Raw genomic sequence first — 20,780 nt, 5'->3', positions numbered from 1 at the left:
TTCTGTCTTTAGTGACACATTTGCTGCTTTACTACTCAGTGACAGCAGGTGAGACGCTGATAAAACATCTAGAAGCATGTAGAATATTCTGAATATAAGTCATTATTTTATCATAAGGTTGTTTTTGCCTTCATTCGACATGCAGGAGTTTTTATTTTAACCGTCTCTCCTGTGCTTCATTTCAGAGGAAGACTCTGCAGCACTCTTACTCACTTCCTCTTGTCATTTTTAAACAAGTCACTGAGAGTTCACTCACATCTCTCCGTCTAATCCTTAAATCTCATTTTATCACCACCATCTTAAATCTGCAGTTCATTTGATGCTGCGGGCGACTGAGGCAGCGAGAGGAAGGCGGTTTCTCTTTTTTTTTCCTTTCTTTCTTTTTGTTGTGAGCTCCCTGATGAGCAGTGGTGAAATGACTTTGGCGGCGGCTGCTAATGCGCTATAATTGGTACGAGGAGCCGCTCGCTCTGAACAATTATAAGATGCAGGAGCTGCAAACTCTGCTGAGGGAGACGGAGGCTGCTTGTCTTCATCTTTGGAGTGTCAGCCTGCCGTGTTTTACATCTTCCACAGCTTTAAAGCAGATTTCAGACACAGTGAAGCAGCTCTGACTGCAGTGTTTGACAGCACAGGTTGTACCTGCTGCAGCCTGGAGGCCTGAACTTTAGTTTAGATCCTGTCAGATGTGTTTTTGGAAATATAAACTGTCAACCAGCAAAATGAAACCTTACACAGTCTGAGCTTCAGTTTACCAGTGAACTTTAGGTTTTTAAAAGCTCCCAACACGTCTGAAAACCAACCGAGCATTTTGAGTCTCCTTATGGTTGTTTCTTGCCACTTAGTAGTCTTTTTAAGTGTCTTTGTGCTTCTTTTGTGTGTTTTTGTGCTTCTTTTGAGGATCTTCATTGGTATTTTAAATCTATTTTGGCCTCCTTGAATTTCTTTGTTGCTATTTTGCATGTGATTGTTATGTGTCCCTTTGTAGTTGTCTCTTGTCTCTTTGTGGATCGTCTGAGCATCTTCACAGCCATTTTTCATCAGTTTTTGGTCTTTCTGAGTCTCATTGAGTGTCGTGGTGATTGTTTCCTGTCTCTTTGTGGTTGTTTTGTGTGTTTATGGTATTTTTGAGTGTCTTCATGGTTCATGGTAAATCATTCAGTGGTCTTATGTATAGTTTGAGTCTCATTGTGATCATTTGTGTCTCTGCGATTGGTTTGAGTGTCTGGGTGATTATATTGAATCTCTACGTGGTTGTTTCTAATGTCTTGGTTGTTGTTTTTTCTGTTTGCGGTTCTTTTTCTTTGTCTTTGTGGTCTTTTTGAGCACCTTCATGGCGTTTGAAATTGCTTTGTGGTTGTCTCTTTGTGGTTCTATTTTATGTTTGAGATATTTTTGAATGCATTGATGGTAGTTTTGAGTCTCCTTATGTTTGCTTCTTGTCACATTGTGCTCTTTTTAAGTGTCTTTGTGGTTGTTTTGCGTGTTTTTGTGGTTCTTTGGAGGAGCTTCATTGACATTGTTTCTTGTCTCTGTGAATCTTTCAGTCAGTTTTAGGTCTTTTTAATCTCTTGAAGTGGTGATTGTTTCATGTCTCTTTGTGGTTCTTTTGTGTGTCTTTTTCAGTATCTTCATGGTTCCTGGTAAATCATTTGGGTGATTATATTGAATCTCTTTGTGGTTGTTCTGACTTGTGGTTATTTGTATGACTATTATGTGTGACTTCATGGCTTGTGAGCATCTTCATGGTTGTTTTAAATCTCTCTCTGGCCTTTTTTAAGTCTCTGTGTAGTTGTTGATGTCCTTTTGCGATTGGTTTGAGCATCTGGGTGATTATATTGAATCTCCTTGTGGTTGTTTCCAGTGTCTAGGCAGTAGTTTTTGTCTTTTTGTGATAGTTTTTTGTCTTTTTGTGGTAGTTTTGTGTCTCTTTGTGATTCTTTTTTTGTCTTTATGGTCTTTTTGGGCACCATCATGGCAGTTTCTGGTCCATTTATGTCTCTTTGTGGTTGTTTTGTGTCTCTTTGTGATTCTTTTTTTGTGGTTGGGGTCTTTTTGAGCAGCTTAATGCCAGTTTGGATTCTCTCTATGGTTGTTTTATATCTGTTTGTAGCCCATTTATGTCTCTTTGTGGTTGTTTTGTCTCTCTGTGGTTGTTTTGTGTCTCATTGCTGTTCGTTTTTTGTTTTTGTGGTCATTTTGAGCACATTCATCGTAGTTTGGATTCTCTTTTTGGTTGTTTTAAATATGTTTGTGGTCCATTTATTTGCCTTTGTGGTTGCTTTGTGTGTCTCTGTGTTCCTTATTTTTGTGTTTGAGGTCTTTTTGAGCGCATTAATGGTAGTTTTTAATCTGTGGTTGTTTTAAATCTGTTTATAGTCTATTTATGTCTGTGGTTGTTTGTGTGTCTTCACAGGAGTTTTGAGTGTCTTTGTGGGTATTTTGAATCTCCCTGTGGTCATGTGTGTCTCTTTTTGTTGTTTTTTGTCTTCGTGTGGTCTTTTTGAGCTTCCTTGTCATGATTTTACATTTCTTTATAGTGTTTCTCTTTTGCCTCTCTCTGTGATTATTTTTGCACCTCCTTTCTAGCCCTTTGATGAAATGTCCAATAAAAAAGATAACCCAAAAGTCCCATTAAACTTGTAAGAGGCTCTTTGACCCCCAAAGCACTGAGACCTCTGCCCATTCGATATATCCACTCACTAATACAATAAGGAGCTGAACTGAAATCTATGTGTATACTAAGCAACATGATGAACTGCTTTTTTGGTTCATTTTGGTTTGAGTTTGGGATCTGGAAAATGCCACAAGACACAGCTACAGGAGAGGAGACACTGGTGGGAAAGGAATCAAAGGTAAAGACACAGATGTGGTATTCATAGTAAAGCTCTTCTTGCTGCATTAGTAGCTGGTTGTCAGAGCTGTTTCTCGACTCTCTTTATTCAGCCTCCTTGAGCCTCTGCTGGTTTTGTGCTCCATCCGTCAGAGCCCTGAGGGATCCACTCACTCTGTCGCCTGCTTTTCTTCTTAAAGCCTCCTCCCTCCAGCGGGGCATCCAGCTGGAAGCAGCCGCTACGTCCCTCATGTGTTTCCTCATGTCGCTGCTTTCTGCTCAGCTCTGCCGATGAATTATGGAGGAGAGCAGGACGACAGAAACGCCCCAGTACTGAGTGCATACTCAGTGTTTGATTAGACTTATTCAAATGTTTTATTTTATTGTTTTTTCTTTTTCAAACGATTTAATATTTTTACCGCCCACCATGCTCCCTGGAGGAATGCAGGACGCTCGGTTAAGCACAAAGCAAAGACAAAATAAACAGGCAAAAATACTGTAAATAATTAATTTTCAAAAATATCTAACTTAGCAAACAATACATCTATGAGGTTACAGGCATTAGGTTTTGTTTCCTAAAAGAATACTGGCCATGGGGGCCAGACTGTCTAGACGGTCCTTTCATTTTGATTGAAAGCAATGAAATGTGACATTTCTGGATTAAAATGTCTAAAACTGACAAGAATGACATCATTTCTTGACTTGTGCACTTACATTATTACAAAGGTTTCCAACAACATTTAAAACCAGAGTAATTTATATTTTTATCGTTGTGACAGTGCTCTCTATTTTAGTCGCCTGTCAATGTCATTATTTTCCATCCATTCTCTATACACCGCTTTATCCTCACTAGGGGCGCAGGGGGTGCTGGAGCCTATCCCGGCCGACTCGGGCGAAGGGACACCAGGGACACCCTGGACAGGTCGCCACTCTGTCGCAGGGCTACATATACAGACAAACAATCACACTCACATTCACACCTATGAGCAATTTAGAGTGATCAATTAACCTCAGCATATTTTTGGACTGTGGGAGGAAGCCGGAATACCCGGAGAAAACCCACACATGCACAGGGAGAACATGCAAACTCCATGCAGAAAGATCCCAGGCCCACCCCGGGATTTGAACCAGGGATCTTCTTGCTGCAAGGCGAAAGCGCTAACCACTACGTCACTGTACAGTCTGCGATCCAGTGTGTTTACCCTAAATATAGCTACAAGGAATTGTAGAGCATTTGCAAACAAAAAAATAACAGTTACAACAGACGAGGTGGCCGAGTGGTTAAGGCGATGGACTGCTAATCCATTGTGCTCTGCACGCGTGGGTTCAAATCCCATCCTCGTCGGTGTGTAAGCTTTCTAGCAGTTGTGGTGGCTTTAATTTAGCTCCTGTAAAATTTCATCCAGTGACAAGCTCCGGAACTTGTCAGGTTTTTGGCAGCAGTGATTCGAAGGTCAGCAGAATTCAAGTCTTTCTTACCAAAGGACAAAGTGTCACTCAGCACATCACCCAAAGAGCAACAACTCTAAAACTGCTTGATTAAGAAAAAAACTTAGTTTAAGGTGCAGTGTAAATTTTATTACTCATTACCATTGTGTTTCAGAGAGAAAACTCTCCAGCTTGTTTGTGATTCTTTAAACCATCACAGTCGTATTTGGTGGAGCTAAGCAAAAGATGCAGCTTTGGTGTGTCCTAAATATAGTGACAGGAAATTGTTTTGGTGAAACATTTACACTCAAGAAGGTAACAGTTACAACAGACGAGGTGGCCGAGTGGTTAAGGCGATGGATTGCTAATCCATTGTGCTCTGCACGCGTGGGTTCGGATTCCAACATGTTTAGACCAACTTCTATTATGGCTAAGACCCTACCAGCAGGATTCAAGTCCCTCCTACCAAAGTATCAATCAGTGGATCACCCAAAGACTACCACCACAATAAGGACTATACTGGAATTACATGATCATGGGAAACCAGGAAATACACTGGTCTGAAACAAGTATGATCAGTTTGATGTTAGAGACCTGTATTTCCTTCTACGTTGTCATTACAGATTGGGACTCAATGCCACACAGTAAAGCCACGTGTCCACTCGATGCGATCCTCCCACCCGTAAATGCACCTGAAAATCACACAGATGGTGGGCGGTCACTCGCAGGACACAACATTGTCACATGACATGAGAAAACCTACGCATGCACAGGGAGAACATGCAAACTCCATGCAGAAAGATCCCAGGCTCAGGCTGGGATTTGAACTGGGGATTTTCTTGCTGCAGGCAAAAGTGCTAACCACTACACAACTGTGCAGCCCACATCATTATTTTGTTTAATCAAATTATTTGAATAACACATCTTAACTATATAATAATGAATCTCCTGGTCCAGTTACACAAGTATTCATACATTTGTGCCACTTATCCATACAGTTTCTGTTTAAGAGTAACCAAAATGGAAGGGCACATGTCCAACACGACCAGGAAGTTGGATTGTGTTGTGCACCAGTTTAGCAGCAGTTCTGGCAGCGTCTGTTGGTGCTTTGTCCAAAATTATCCACTCCTTCCCTCCTCCCTATCTCAGAACTACCATATAATAAACTATGTAGGAGCTTCTCGGCAAAAGCAACGCTTTGGACACTGCTTGAATCTCTAAAACTTAGCATGCATTCTGTAGAAAATACAAAAAAAATTGTCGTGAGAAATCTGTGGAAATGCCACCAATCTTCAGTGTGCTCTCTTGTTTATCTGCTATTCTTTTTTCGACGCAATGCATGATGGTACGTATCGTTAGTGACCATCGGTTGTTCACTGCTTTTCACAATGCATTGAGAGATTCTTTGAGTGAACATATATTGTCACTTAGCATTTGAACAGCACTATACAATGGTGAACATTATACACACGTGGACAAAATTGTTGGTACCCCTCAGTTAAAGAAGGAAAAACCCACAATTCTCACTGAAATCACTTGAAACTCACAAAAGTAACAATAAATAAAAATTTATTGAAAATTAAATAATCAAAATCAACCATCACTTTTGAATTGTTGATTAACATAATTATTTAAAAAAACAAACTAATGAAATAGGGCTGGACAAAAATGATGGTACCCATAACTTAATATTTTGTTGCACAACCTTTTGAGGCAATCACTGCAATTAAACGATTTCTGTATTTGTCAATGAGCGTTCTGCAGCTGTCAACAGGTATTTTGACCCACTCCTCATGAGCAAACAGCTCCAGTTGTCTCAGGTTTGATGGGTGTCTTCTCCAAATGGCATGTTTCAGCTCCTTCCACATATGTTCAATGGGATTCAGATCTGGGCTCATAGAAGGCCACTTTAGAATAGTCCAACGCTTTTCTCTCAGCCATTCTTGGGTGTTTTTGGCTGTGTGTTTTGGATCGTTGTCCTGTTGGAAGACCCATGACCTGCGACTGAGACCAAGCTTTCTGACACTAGGCAGCACATTTCTCTCCAGAATGCCTTGATAGTCTTCAGATTTCATCGTACCTTGCACACTTTCAAGACACCCTGTGCCAGATGCAGCAAAGCAGCCCCAAAACATTACTGAGCCTCCTCCATGTTTCACCGTAGGGACAGTGTTCTTTTCTTCGTATGCTTGGTTTTTGAGTCTATGAACATAGAGTTGATGTGCCTTACCAAAAAGCTCCAGTTTGGTCTCATCTGTCCAAAGGACATTCTCCCAGAAGCTTTGTGGCTTGTCAACATGCATTTTTGCAAATTCCAGTCTGGCTTTTTTATGAGTTTTTTTCAGCAGTGGTGTCCTCCTTGGTCGTCTCCCATGAAGTTCACTTTGGCTCAAACGACGACGAATGGTGCGATCTGACACTGATGTACCTTGGCCTTGGAGTTCACCTTTAATTTCTTTGGAGGTTGCTCTGGGCTCTTTGGATACAATTCCAACGATTCGTCTCTTCAATTTGTCATCAATTTTCCTCTTGCGGCCACGTCCAGGGAGGTTGGCTACTGTCCCGTGGGTCTTGAACTTCTGAATAATATGAGCCACTGTTGTCACAGGAACTTCAAGCTGTTTAGAGATGGTCTTATAGCCTTTACCTTTAAGATGTTTGTCTATAATTTTTTTTCGGATGTCCTGGGACAATTCTCTCCTTCGCTTTCTGTTGTCCATGTTCAGTGTGGTACACACCTTTTCACCAAACAGCAGGGTGACTACTTGTCTCCCTTTAAATAGGCAGACTGACTGATTATGAGTTTGGAAACACCTGTGATGTCAATTAAATGACACACCTGAGTTAATCATGTCACTCTGGTCAAATAGTTTTCAATCTTTTATAGAGGTACCATCATTTTTGTCCAGGCCTGTTTCATTAGTTTGTTTTTTAAATAATTATGTTAATCAACAATTCAAAAGTAATGGCTGTTTTTGATTATTTAATTTTCAATAAATTTTTATTTATTGTTACTTTTGTGAGTTTCAAGTGATTTCAGTGAGAATTGTGGGTTTTTCCTTCTTTAACTGAGGGGTACCAACAATTTTGTCCACATGTGTATAGAGCGTGTAGTGTGCGATTTCAGACACAACTTGCTCTTTTTTGAACACTATTTTTAATATCCCTCAGATCCTCTTGAACATATTGTGTCTTTATTTCTACCTGGTGGAAGACGTCCACACAAAGCCCAAGGTGGTGTGTGATAGGTAGACTCCAACACACATGGGTAGAACATCAATATTTGGAGGTTTTTGTCGTCATATGCTGACAGTTTGTCAGTACAACATTCTTGTCACAGATCGTCATCGCTCGGTTTCTAAATCCTGCCGGCTCACTGAAATAATATCACAGAGAATTGCAAAGCCAGTCAGCTTTTTCTTCCATCTTGTTTTGAAGCATTTTTACACAGAAGCATTGAAAAGAAAACAAATTCAGGTGTCAGCATCGCTCAGTTCCCCTTCGTTGTGCAGCCGTGAGCCTTATTAGGAGTCTTTGAGCGTCGGTGGGCAGCGGGTTCACTTCAACAGTGAATGACAGGCTGTCGTGTCTTCAGTGTGTGTGAACGGGGTGTAAAGTTTGTTGCTGTGTTTAAAGAGTAATGCTTGTTTTTCTGTGCCTGGAGTTAAGCTTTATTCTTTCTTCTTCTCTTCTCTATGACAGACTGACACCAAACTATCACAGAAACAAAACTAGTTTCAACTTTTCTTCTGTTTTCAGTATCCAGGTTTGTTTGGAATAAACCGGAGAAAGACCAAACTGTAGAGTGTTGCACGAGAGGTGTTAACAGAAACTTCAGCTGCCTTGTCAGGAGATCTCAAGATGATACTTTAATACTTCACCTTTTTACCCCTAATGGGAATGTAGATATAAAAACAGAATTATTGCTGAAACAGTTTAACTTTCTGCTGAATGATTTTGTCTTTAGTAGGAAACAGATTTGTCGTCCAATGTGAAACTGGGAAGGTATACTTTTCAGACACATCAAACCACAAATAATCAACATCACGCATTGTTGGACTTTGCACCATCATTAGAAACGTTTTATCGCAATGCAGGATTGAGCTGCAGTGTTGAAGCCAGGGGGCGCTGTTACATGAAACCAGAAGAAATATTGAACTTCTGTTCAAAATACAGGGGGTCCTTGGTTTAGGACGTCCTCGACCTAGAAATTGGTACGTCAGAACTGGTTATGTAGAACTAGTTGGTGAGCAGAGTGGACGAACACGTCACCACGTGACGCTATATAATGGTTTTATTTGCATTCATCGGTTGTACGCTACCTTGGATTGTCCTACATTCACAAACTTTTTGCCCTTCATTATGGCTCCCAAGTGTAAGTCAGACTCTTCTGATGCTACGAAGAAAAGGAAAGCCATCTCCATCTGTGCTGTCTTCACTGCAACGTAAAAGCTGCAGCTGTCCAACTAGTTAAACTCGTGCTTGCAAAATGAATGATGAGTCGTAGCAAACATGACTTCTTTACTATGACTCTTGCTAAACATTACAAACAGAGTGAGAACTGCAACAAAAACAGAATAAAACAACAGAAATACAACTGTCAACAGACCATTTCAAAATAAAGGCTTTTTAAAAATAAAATACATCAATAATTCTGCCTTAAGGGCAATACACCATGGTAGTGAAATTAAATTGAATAAAACCCTCAGAACAAGGCGAACCACAGACAAATATCAGCATTATTAGATCAAGTTGTACAAACAGTGCAACATATTCTTTTGTCTTTATTAAAAATTAAGAACTGATCAATATTGTGATGCATGTAATGGCTTTGTTTACATTTTCTCCGGAGTTCCAACTTACGACGACAATCAACTTACATCAATCTGTAGGAACAGAGCTCTGACATAAGTCGAGGACTCCTTGTATTAAAGCTGACCAGCTGAAGTTTGTCACTTGTCATTCTACAGCTGCAGAGATAAGCTAACCTTCTGAACGTGAAGCAGTTTCTAGCCGCTTATTTGCTCCTGTCAGATTTTTTCTTGCTGTGGACTCATTTTTTTTACTTCATTTTAAAGTCATGCACCTCTATGGAAACAGCACAACCATGACTAGAAGAAGAGAGAACTCAGAAATGTGTTTTGTGCAACGTAGTGAAGTTATAGTACCATAAATCATTCATACAAACAAAGTGAAAGTTACATTTCTTTAACTATTTTTACTCCAAAAAGAAAAAAAAGAATGGAATCAACATGTAGAACTTTTTTTTTAAGTTCTCTCAGGTGTTGTGAGATGTTTCACCGTGCTGAATGTGTCTTCTAACTACTTCATGATAACTTGTTCCTCTCTATGCAGATACTGAGCCATGCTACATTTAGTTTATTGGTCCAGTATGTTGTATTTTTTTCTCAGTCTCGCTTGTCGTTTCCTCTCTGTTCTGTGTAAACACAGCCTGCGCTTCAGGTGAAAAGTCCCTAAATTTTTAGCACATCAATCTTGGTCACAGCTGAGTCAGTCAATGCTCCTCAGCTGCAGCACGTATGCAGATTTTTTTTTTAATAGGATGTGGTGCAAATGGTTTATTTTGGTGAATTTTTAAATGAGACGTGAAAAAGAAATTCATTTTGATGAAATTTCATGTTTTAGGTTAGTTTTGGCTGCTTTTATTATTATTATTTTTTAAAGGAAACATGCCGTTTAAACCTGGCTTTGGGAGTTAAGTAACATTTGACAAATAGCATTTTAGTCATATTAATGGGCAATAATGACACCATTTGATGATTCCAGTGTCTCAGACGTGATGAAGTGGGATGTCGGCAATTCTAACTCACATTATCACTATTTTGTAATCACTGTGAAAATAATAAACTGCAGCTTAGTCACTAAAGAAAACAGTTCCACTTCATTTGGACAGTAATTCTCTGGCTTTCGCCCGTGAGCAATTTATACGTTGCACATGACATCTGTGGGATTTTCTTGTTTCACCAGCTGGTCCGTTTACATTTACGCACTTTCATGTAGCATGACTGCGGCCTAAATGTTGCACATAATGAAACCCGGCTGTTCTCTGCAGACAGACAGAGTCGACTCGGTGAAGCTCTGAATATTTCAGCAGTGAGCTGCAGGTTTTGGGTCAGTGTGTCAGTGTGTGATCTGCTGTGACGGAAACTGAAGGAGGGAGGAGGAAACAGTCTGAGCCGACTGAGGATGAAGGAGGAGGTGGAGGAGAGTTCACCCAGTAAGTCTCTAACTGGTGATACTACATTCTTACATGTCTATAAAGCAGGATGCTACACTGTAATACCAACAAACCTGTAGCTTCTGCAGTCCTGAAGTAGTCAGTCGTTGCTGCACCTGAACACAAACCCTGATACCCACCTAAACTGTATACTGACAATTGCATTCTCTGGTTGGATTACATTCACAGGCAACAATTTTTTGTAAATGAAGTGCAGGGAAGTCACAAGGAGGTGGTCAGGGTGGATGTTGGCCATTCAAAACTCTCAATTTGAGGCCAGGTTTTTCATCCATACTCTGGTTTACGAAACAAAAGACTTTAAGGTGTGAGAAAAAGAATGCAAAATGGCAACAAATAAATAATTAACAACAACAAAGAGACACAAATCATCTAAACACGTCTAAAAAGACATAAAATGGCCACAGACACTGAATCATGGCAACAAAGAGGCACAGATTTCCACACAGAGACTTGCACTGTCTGACAAAGAGACACAAAATGTGACCACAATGTGAAACAGACACAAATTATTTACAAAAAGATACAAAGAATCTACCATAAGATGCAAACTGACAACAAAATGACCCAAATTTCTACAAGGAGAGGCAAAAAGACTCGAAATGTGTATCTACTCTGAGATATATGTCGCTTTGGATAAAAGGATCTGCTAGATGAAATTGTAAATGAAATGGTATCATCAAGACAAAAAAAACCTCTTGTCTACAAAAAGACACAAATTACCTAAAATGGGGGATGCAAATAATATACAATAAGATATAAACGGACCACAAAGAGATACAGAATAAAAAGAAGCACATTGTCTACAAAGAGATACAGAATGACCAACAAAGTGTGCAAATACTCTCCAAGAGACGCAAACTGACTACAGAGAGACACAAAAATATGCAACTCTTCTACAGACGCAAATTATTTACAAAATGACTAGAAATATGTCATCAAGACAAAAAAAAACCTTGTCTACAGACACAAATTACTTATAAAGGGATGCAAATAATCTACAATAAAACACAAACTGACCACAAAGCGACACAAATCATCTACAAAGCAATGGAACTTGTCTAATAAAAGACACAATAAGATGCAAAATGAACACCAAAAAGCAGATCATCTCAAAAAAAAGTCTACAAAGACACCAAATGCTACAAAGAGAAAAAAAGAAACGACAAGAAAGAATCAAAGATTATCTACATGGAGAGGTGCTACATCTGACAAAAGACAAAAAACAGAGACACAAAATTGAGATGCATCAAGGACAGAAAATGAAAATAAAGAGAAACAAAGCATCTACAAAGAGATACAGAATGACCAATAAAGTACAAATACTCTGCAAGAGATGCAAACTGACTACAAAGAGGCATAAAACGATGCAACTCTTATACAAACAGACACAAATGATTTGCAAAGAGATGCACTTAATTCACAAAGGGATGCAAAAATGACTACAAAAAAAGTAGATAATCTAAAACAAAATGTCTACAAAGATGCAAAATGGCTACAAAGAGAAAAAAACAAGAAGAAATAGTCGAAAATGATCGACAGACAGAAGTGCTACATCCAACAAAAGACTAAAAACAAAGATATACAAAAAATGAAGTGCAACAAAGACAAAAAATGAGAAGAAACAACGAGAAAAAAAATTAAATAAAGAGTAGCAAATCATCTACAAAGAGACACAATTAACACTATGACACAAAATGACTACAAAGAGAATTAAGACGTCTTCGGAGACAAAAAAATGTCAACAAAGGCATGAAATGGCAAAAAACGACGACAAAGAGGCACAAATTACCTACAAATGGAAGCACAAAACGATGCAAAATATTACTTCAAAAAGTGTCAAAAAGCCTGAGTTTCATGTTTTCCATTCAACAGAATATCAAACATACAAAGAAACCATGAGGCCTTAGCAGAGATGTTTCTCCTCCTCAGGCTGTTGTGTTGATTCGCATTGTTTTGATGCCTGAAGTTCTGCGTTTTTGTGTGTTTCTTGGAGCTGCAGCTTCTCCTCCTGCAGCCTGGAGTTGAAAAGGCCAGAGCTAATGAATATTCTAATCTGGCCTAGATTCTGTGATAAAGCCTTGTAGGTGCTGGAGGACAGCGCCTATTATCATGTCTTTGAAATATGAAGTGCATGGAGGGGAATGCGTTTTGTTGGTGTGCAGGCAGGATTAATTTTTGGAGGCAGTCAAAGGTCGCTGCAGATAAACGACGCCACCGCTGGACCTGGAAACAGCAGAGCGAGTTTCTGCTGAGGAGGGCTTTTGCAGCCTCCTTAAATCAAGTAGTTTTCCAGGTCAGGGTTCGATGATCAATGAAATCAAGCGGATCATTTATTCTTTCTGTTTCTTCTGCTGATGCTGCATGCGTGACTGCGCTCTTGTCGTTCAGGTTTCCTGGTTTATACCGCAGCTTTGTTTGCTCTGAGTCATCTGATAGGAAGCAGATGAAACGAGGAGGATGGAAACTTTAGGTGTGAGTGTTATCTGAAACCGCTCATGTTGGCTGAGGACAGACTGATGCTGCTGAGGTAAATAACGTGAGCTTCCTCTGAGAGCTGCTTTAATCTGCAGATAATGCTCCACTTTTTGTCTCACAGAGATCGTCTGCTTCAGAAAAACAGCAGCTTTAAGCGTAGTGTTGGAAGTTTTATCCTCCATTGCTATTGTAAGAACAAAACTTTAAGCTGACCTTGCAGATTCACCATCGAAACCAGTAAGTTTGTCGACTGAAGTGACACCTTTTACCCGCAGATGCTATCAGCTGTGCTTTCTAACCCTACATATGTAAGTGGCTGAAAACTGCACATCCTGTCGACTTTATGTCAACAACTCTGTCAGTTTGAAAGGAAAAGCCTGCAAAAGAATCTATAATATGGTAACATTATAGTTAAATGTATGATAATAGGTGCTAAATAAATGCTAGCATGCTAAAATCTGATTCAGGAACTTAAGTGTAATCAACTTTTCATTCGTTATTAAGGTTTTTCTTGCTTTATTGTTTTATTTGTATACATTTATATTGATGTGTTGCAACTTTTTCCCTCTATTTTTTTCTATATCTTCATTTTGCATTATTTTGTTTGGCTCTATTGTTGTTATTTGCATTCTGTGTGCCTTGCATTACATTATATTTATTAAAAGACAAACTATAGATAATATATCAATGGCAAAAATAAGTATCTTCACCATAGAAAGCTAATAAAGAAGCTAATAGCTAATTAGCTCATGTTTTTGTACAGTAATTTACATAAAAGTGTAGCTAAAATTCTACTTTTTTCTCATATATTCCTGGTTTTTCCTTCTTACTTCCACAACACTCTGCTCCAAATACTTCTACTCTCATATTTTAAGTACAAGAACCTATTAATACTCCTACACTCAAATAGGATTTGTTCTTGTGCTTGCTTTAAGTAAACAATCTGAACATTTCCTCCTCTGCTGACACCTGAAAAGGTTACTTCAATCTATGAAGGTCAGTTTTCCTGCTTTGGTTTTTAATAAGCTGCCAAGGTTGTTCCAGGGTTTTATTTGAAACTGTTCCCCGGATGGTTTTAGGACAAACTGCTGTCAGTTACAACCATGAAGATGTTTATTTTCCACTTTACCGGCACATCGTCGTCTTTGTCCTTCAGGAGGCAGCTGGAGGTAAAATGACAGTTTAACACTGATATCTGGGAGCTGAAGCAGCAGCAGCAGCAGTTTGTCTTCCTGCTGTTCAGACTCCACTGAAAATCCATTAAATGTGACCAGAAGCAGGAAATAAAGAAACTGAGACAGTTCAGGTCATCAGGGATTTGATAAGAGCTTTAGAAATTAGTATGGTTATTTTCATTATACCGTCTCATTACATCTCAGCTGGATATATTAAACAACCATTTGTTTCACTGTTGATTAAATTGTTGATTAATTTCTATTTATTTCCTGATTACTCAATGAGTTGTTCGGTCTCTAAAATGTCAGAAAATGGTGAAAAATGTTGATCTGTTTTTCTTGATGTCCACAATGATAAATGTTGTGTCCACAAACCAAAGATATTCAGTTTACTGGAAGATGAAAGAAACTAGAAAATACTCTTTACTCGCTTTTTCTTAAAAATTACTTGAGCAGTTTATCAATAACCAACTTAGTTGATGATTAATTTCATACCTGGCAACTTGTTCAATGAACTGATTGTTTTTTGCCTCTTAAGCTATGTTTATAATACATGACGGATGAATATGATGGATGGAAACGGTTTTATTTAGTTTTTTACAGACAAAGTGAGAATAAAGTCATTTTTGACAATTGAATCATGAATCACTACTTTTAAAACATCTGTTGTTACATTAATAAACGTCTCTCCTGGCATGTCATATCAGCTGTTATTAATTCATGTTAATTCAGTGAGTAACTTGACATCTTTGGGTGGTTTTTCAAACACAGATTGAAACAACTGAATTTTAAATGAAGAATCTTCAAATAAAAGTCAGTTTAGTCCAGGGCTAGGCTAGGCACTGTGATTCCTCAATTTATTTATGCCAAATTAATGCCTTAATTGTCATTAAAATTAATTATTTGTTTTAATTTGACTGATTATCAACCTGGCTGTTAATTGGATCTGATATTCAGCATTTTTCTAAATAGTGATATTGTTTTTTTTCTTGTTTTGTTTAGTTTTCTTTTAATTCCAGGTAAATTAATTAAATTTTGAAATGCATTATATTAAACAAAGGTACTCCAACACAGTTCTGTATCTGGAGTTTGAGTTCTTCTAAATCTTGCCAGCAACATTTTGTATTTTTACTGCAAATGTCTGTATATTGGTTCCAAGTATCGGTTTGTTTGAGTCATAATAATCAGTATTGGTCAACATCAGCAGTAACCGCATCTGTGTGGCAACAACAGCTGGAGAGAACAGCTTAAACAAAAAGATTCTTCCAGAAAAATAGTAGTTACTGTAGGCTGTGTGAAGCCGTCTAATGGACTTCACTATTAGCTGTGGTTTGGCCAAAGAGGAAGCCAGATTTGAGTCTGTGGTGGCCAAGAAACAGACAAACCAGTGTGGGCTTCCTCACTTTGCCGGAGCTCAAAAAGAGAATTTGCATAGTTGGTATGCTTTTAAAAAATCCTCCTTAAATCTAGGTAAGGACTTAATTTTAATGACTGCTCTTAAAAAAACGTAAAAACTGAAAGTTCAGGTGACTGGGAGGACTGAACAAGGAGACCTCGCGCTACACGTCTGCCTCCACGGTCGCGTTCGACAGTGATGGACCGTCCTGTTGCATTGTGCGTGTGATGGCAGGCGACCAGATGGCTGATGGGAAAACTTGACAGGAGAGGTGAACTGCACCGGAGGGGCAGAGCTGAATGGAAAAACATGCGTAGCACACGGCGATCGCCCGAGAATTTGATCTGGGTTTTAAAAGCGATTCTCTATAATTCAGAAACTTGAGTTGAAATCTGGATTTGACATTCTGTCTGAACCCAGTCACACTGAGGAGCAGCGTCTTGCAAGTTCCAATGAATAAACAACAACATGTGAAACAAAAAAGTGCTGTAAACCAGTTCTCCATATGGAATAACATCTGCAAAAAGTGATGGATTTTTGTCATTCAGACACACAAATTCTCTATGACAGCTCACAACACATGCAAGTTTTTGAGCCTGTTTGACCATATTTTTTTAGATTTTGACTGATATGAACCATAGCAGCAGGAAATACAGCACATCGTAGATAAACTGCAAGAAAAATCACTGTTTAAACACAAATAATTACCCTTTCATGACTGTTATGGTAAAGGTTTGGTTATGTTTAAGCACAAAAACAACCTGTTTAAGTATGAGTTACGATTAAAAGAAAAAAAAAACATTGGCTTTCTATTTGAAACAGGAAAAACCTGCGATCTCCTGTTTTAAAGCCCAGTGTTTTGTTGATACATCCATCCACCCCAACCTCCTCTCTGTGCCTATTCAGCTGATTTTAAAGGAGGGCAGTCTAAAACTACAAATAAAATTCAGTCAGTCAAGCTGGAATGGTTAATTAGTTCAGTGACAGAAACATAAACTATATTATGTGTCATTTTTTTAGCAAAAATAATGGAATACAAGGCAAAATTAAAAGAAAATATATAAGAAGTTAAGCTAAGACAAGTGATGTCATATGTTAAAGTCCAGTGTTTTATTGATATATTCCGCCATCCTGACCTACTCTCTACTCTCATGTTATTATGCAAAGATAGCCATAAAAAGTCAAGCTCTAGTCTTTTTTTAAAGTGAAACAATGCAAATTTTGAAATGTTGAACTAACACAAGCAATGTCCTATGATAACTTCTAGTGCTCTGTTCATCCATCCATCCACCCCAACCTCCTCCCTTTATCAACTTTTTATACAACTTTACACTTTTTAAAAATCAAATAAACAACTTATTTTAATTAAAAATAAAGACAATACATAAAACATCAAAATAACAGAAGTGACTTCCTAAAACTGACAGTTCAGTGTAAGATATGAATAAATAGCCACAATTTAATTGAACTGAAGACAAACATGAGCTTATTTTCAACTTGTTTTTGCTGAATGAATAAAAGCCCATAATGATATGGATGATCTACACCCTGAAATTATAGTTTCAATATTTTGATTTATGCAATATACAAAAGATGTTGTAATTAAACTGCCATCATGATGCCGCGTGAAATCAGCAGATAAGATGCACTTTAGTGTTGCTGGAGGGGAATCTGTCTCCACACAGCTGCATACTTTACGTTACATAATCATCCATATGTACCCGACACAGACACATACACAAGCACACGACCGCACACAGACTACACACTGTTCCTACGTGAACCAGATGTGCAAATATATTCCACGTCCAGATTAAACAAAACAAGATAAACAATGGTGCTGCATTCACTGTCCGTCTGTAGACAAGAGCAAACACACAGCCCTAAAGGAGGCAGGAAATGTGTAATCTGTGATCTTTGGACTAAGATGAGACCTAGTCGCCACGGTAACAGCATCTTCCTGTCTGTCAGCATCGATGGTGGTGGACACACACACACACACACACACACACACGTATGATACAGACGGGCTGTGATCACGCACACGCTCTCTCTCTCTCCGGTGACCTTGTCCAGATGGGCCGAGCGAGCCGAGCGTCACCAGGAGGCCGAGTCACCGAGGCCCCGACAGATTTTGGCCCCAGGACTTTTTCTTAGCTCCACCACCTCCATCCTCCACCCTCAGACGGAGGCCGGCGTGCTGCTGCAGCTCTGTGTCACGCTCTGCCGCCGTGCATCAGCGTTTACCCTGAAATAATCAGCCTCACTTTAGGTCTCAGACATCTGGGGAAGACGCAGACTCTCAGTGTTAATCTGTTCTGTCGCTGTCTCGTTGTGTTGAGGATTTAAGGCTCTAACTGGAGCCATGAACCACCAGGAAAAAAAAGGAAACCAGCAATCAGTTTGACATTTATTTATTTTAAACAACGTCATTGCTGTGATACAGTATGTCCTGATGGTCATGATTGCTGTTGTTCTAAACAAAAAGGACACACTAAAATGTCTTGACCAAACAAATGAGCCTTCAAGTCATTTTAAGCATTTGCTAATTAAGTTGTCAAAATCAAGATGTCTTGATTTTGTCCTGTAGCCCTTTAAGACCTACCATTATGCAAATCCACGAAGACATATCATTTTTAGATACTGCTGTGCATTTTTTTTGAGTATTTGCATAACCCTTATATCCCAAGTTTTAATAATATGTATTGACTTTACTGCTATAATAAGTTGCTTAAAAATGCAATAAACCTAAAAAAAAATCTGAATTGTTTTAGTTTTTTTTGCATATATTTCAAAATACAGACCTAAATTTGTAAATGCCAAAAAGTTGCACAATATGCCATGGTCTTATTTATAAAGATTTTTGTCATGTGCGCTTTATTGTGTATTTTCACAAACCCATCACTGCATCGAAAAAGTGCTCTGTGACGTGGCAAATGTGTGAAATGTTAGTGGAACTCCCCAGATCTTATCTGCAAAAAGAATGATCCATCCATCTTATCTGGTTTCAAATCTACCACCAATCAAAAATGAGTATGCAGTCGTAGCACTGGCGCTGTAGGGGTTAAGTTCCTGTTTACACTGAAAGAGTAGTTGTGTCACTCTGTGTACATCTACTTGCTGCTTTGGTGAACCTGCACCTGTAAATACCTGAGCAGTTTTACAATATAACCACAGCTGCAGCTGTTTAAAGAAAATCTTGGTTGAGCTCTTTAACCGATCGGTCACAGGGGGAAAAAATTCTGCACTTTATCTGTTGATGAACCAAATGTTCTTGGGACACTGAATGCACTCTATCTAAAGTCTAAATCAGCATAAGGAGCTCGTATTTGCGGTATATTGGATCATTTGAACCTGTTAATTTATATTGAAATGATACCAACAGACCCAGAGCAACCGAGCTGTCCGTATTTACATGGTTTCTGAGGATTGAGCTACATCAACAGGTGATTCCAGCACAAGAACTGTTCAGGAATATAAATTAGCTGCTGCTTTTATCATTGCTCATGTTGGCTGTTCTGCTGTCATATGAAACTGCTGTTTGAAAAGTTTTGTACTCAACTTTTTAGGCATCGGTTTGTACAAAATGCAGCGACACCAGCGACTTCTTTGACACGATGTCAGTTGTTTTTGAGCAACTAGGAGTGAACGTTTCATAAAAGTTCAATAAGTTATACCCAGCAGTCTCCGTTAGGTTGGACCAGTTTAAAGCTGAGGGCATTCAGAGGTAGTCTGTTCCTCCTGTCACTGGAAAAAAAATGGAAAAATCCTGGAAGACTGTTGAAGTTGAGCTTTACTGTTTACGAAAGAAAGTATGATAGTGGTTGTGACTGGTCACACTGTTGGTATTTGTGTTTTTATTGTGGATTTATAAAAATACGATGTAAATTTTCCCTTTAAGACATGCTAATACACAATATTTCTCTATCGACAGTCCCGCCTTCAGTTACACACAATCCAGACGTGTTTACAAGACCATTACAAAATACAGATACATACTATGTTTTGCATAGTTGAATAAAAACTACAGTTCAGTTCATATTTATAAAACAACAATGCAATTTTAGTGCTCTATTGTGGCAATTGCAAATAATATTAATAGCTATTAGTTTTTTAAAATGTTTGAACATTAAAAGACATGCTAAAACTCTTACACAGCTAAAATGTTAATTTTAATCCTTAAGATTTCAGTCCCGATTGTCTTTTTGCTGCACAATGGGTTTTTGTCGCTGCTTCACAATAAAAGACACTGGATTTTTTTGCAAATCAAATGTTTTTAGTGGAGAAGCAGCAGCAACAATTGTTCATTTGGCATCAGCAGCAACCTAATACACCCTTTAAATCAGAATTTTCGCACTCACAGGCCACCCCATTAGGTGTGTTGTAAAGACACAACACACATTTAAGTTGTTAAGAAAGTTTAACGGCATCGACAGTTTTGCCCAATGATAGTTTTGTTTAGTGGTGTTTGCACCTTAGACAGTGTCCGTTCTGAAAACTCGTCTTGAAACACACTTTTTCCCCTGGCTTTCCGTCCAGCATGAGACTTTAATTTTATTTGTTTTTAGTGCCTTTATTGTGTGTTTTTGATTTTATTTGTTTTTAGTGCCTTTATTGTGTATTTTTGATTTTATTTGTTTTTAGTGCTTCTATTGTGTATTTCTCATTTTATTTGTCCTATTCTGGATGTACAGCACTTTGTTTCAATCTGTGGTTGTTTAAAGTGCTTTATAAATAAAGTTGGATTGCATTGGATTGAATTTGTCTGATATCTGTGGTGGAAGTGGACATGTTGACTCACCTTTCAGCCTTTGAGAAACATTTCAACAGGATGTGTGGAACAATCAGAACCGAGACTTTAAACTTAGACGATGAACAGTAAATGGAACAAGCGATGAAAGTGGGTGGGAGCTTGAAGTATTTAAGTTTTCCACAATAACCTGAAAACCTCCTCTTGTCTCTGTTCTGTTGCAGGTTTGTCAGTAGCTGTGAAGAAAACTCACTCATGTAAGTTCACTGTCTTCTTTCTTCATCTGTCTGGTGGTTGGGCGACTGGAAATGAGCACAGAAGTCCGGTGATCTGTGGTTCAGTCACAATTTCTGCTTTATTAGCTCAGAAGTTAAACTCACTTCCCACAGCCCTGAGCTCTTTAACTGGCCTGTTCATTTCACTGTAATGTGCTAATGCTTCCAGAGCCAGACTGCAGCCACCTC

At 38.6% G+C, this 20,780-nt stretch overlaps 1 protein-coding gene and 1 non-coding gene across 2 annotated transcripts in view; both read left to right on the top strand.

The window, feature by feature from the left end:
- Positions 1–20,780, top strand: part of LOC110958865 (nuclear receptor ROR-alpha A-like) — a 180,835-nt gene that overhangs the window by 107,335 nt on the left and 52,720 nt on the right. The window contains exon 2 of the mRNA XM_051937230.1: positions 20,541–20,573. Within this exon, the coding sequence (XP_051793190.1) occupies positions 20,541–20,573 (33 nt within the window). The remainder of the gene's footprint in view (positions 1–20,540; positions 20,574–20,780) is intronic.
- trnas-gcu (transfer RNA serine (anticodon GCU)) lies at positions 4,097–4,178 on the top strand. Its single transcript has one exon. It is a non-coding gene; the product is annotated as a tRNA-Ser (tRNA).

Source organism: Acanthochromis polyacanthus, chromosome 2 (assembly GCF_021347895.1).
Source record: "Acanthochromis polyacanthus isolate Apoly-LR-REF ecotype Palm Island chromosome 2, KAUST_Apoly_ChrSc, whole genome shotgun sequence".
In the NCBI taxonomy this organism is placed as follows: Eukaryota; Metazoa; Chordata; class Actinopteri; family Pomacentridae; genus Acanthochromis; species Acanthochromis polyacanthus.
Note: the sequence above shows the minus strand (reverse complement) of the source record. Positions and strands in the feature narration are given on the sequence as shown.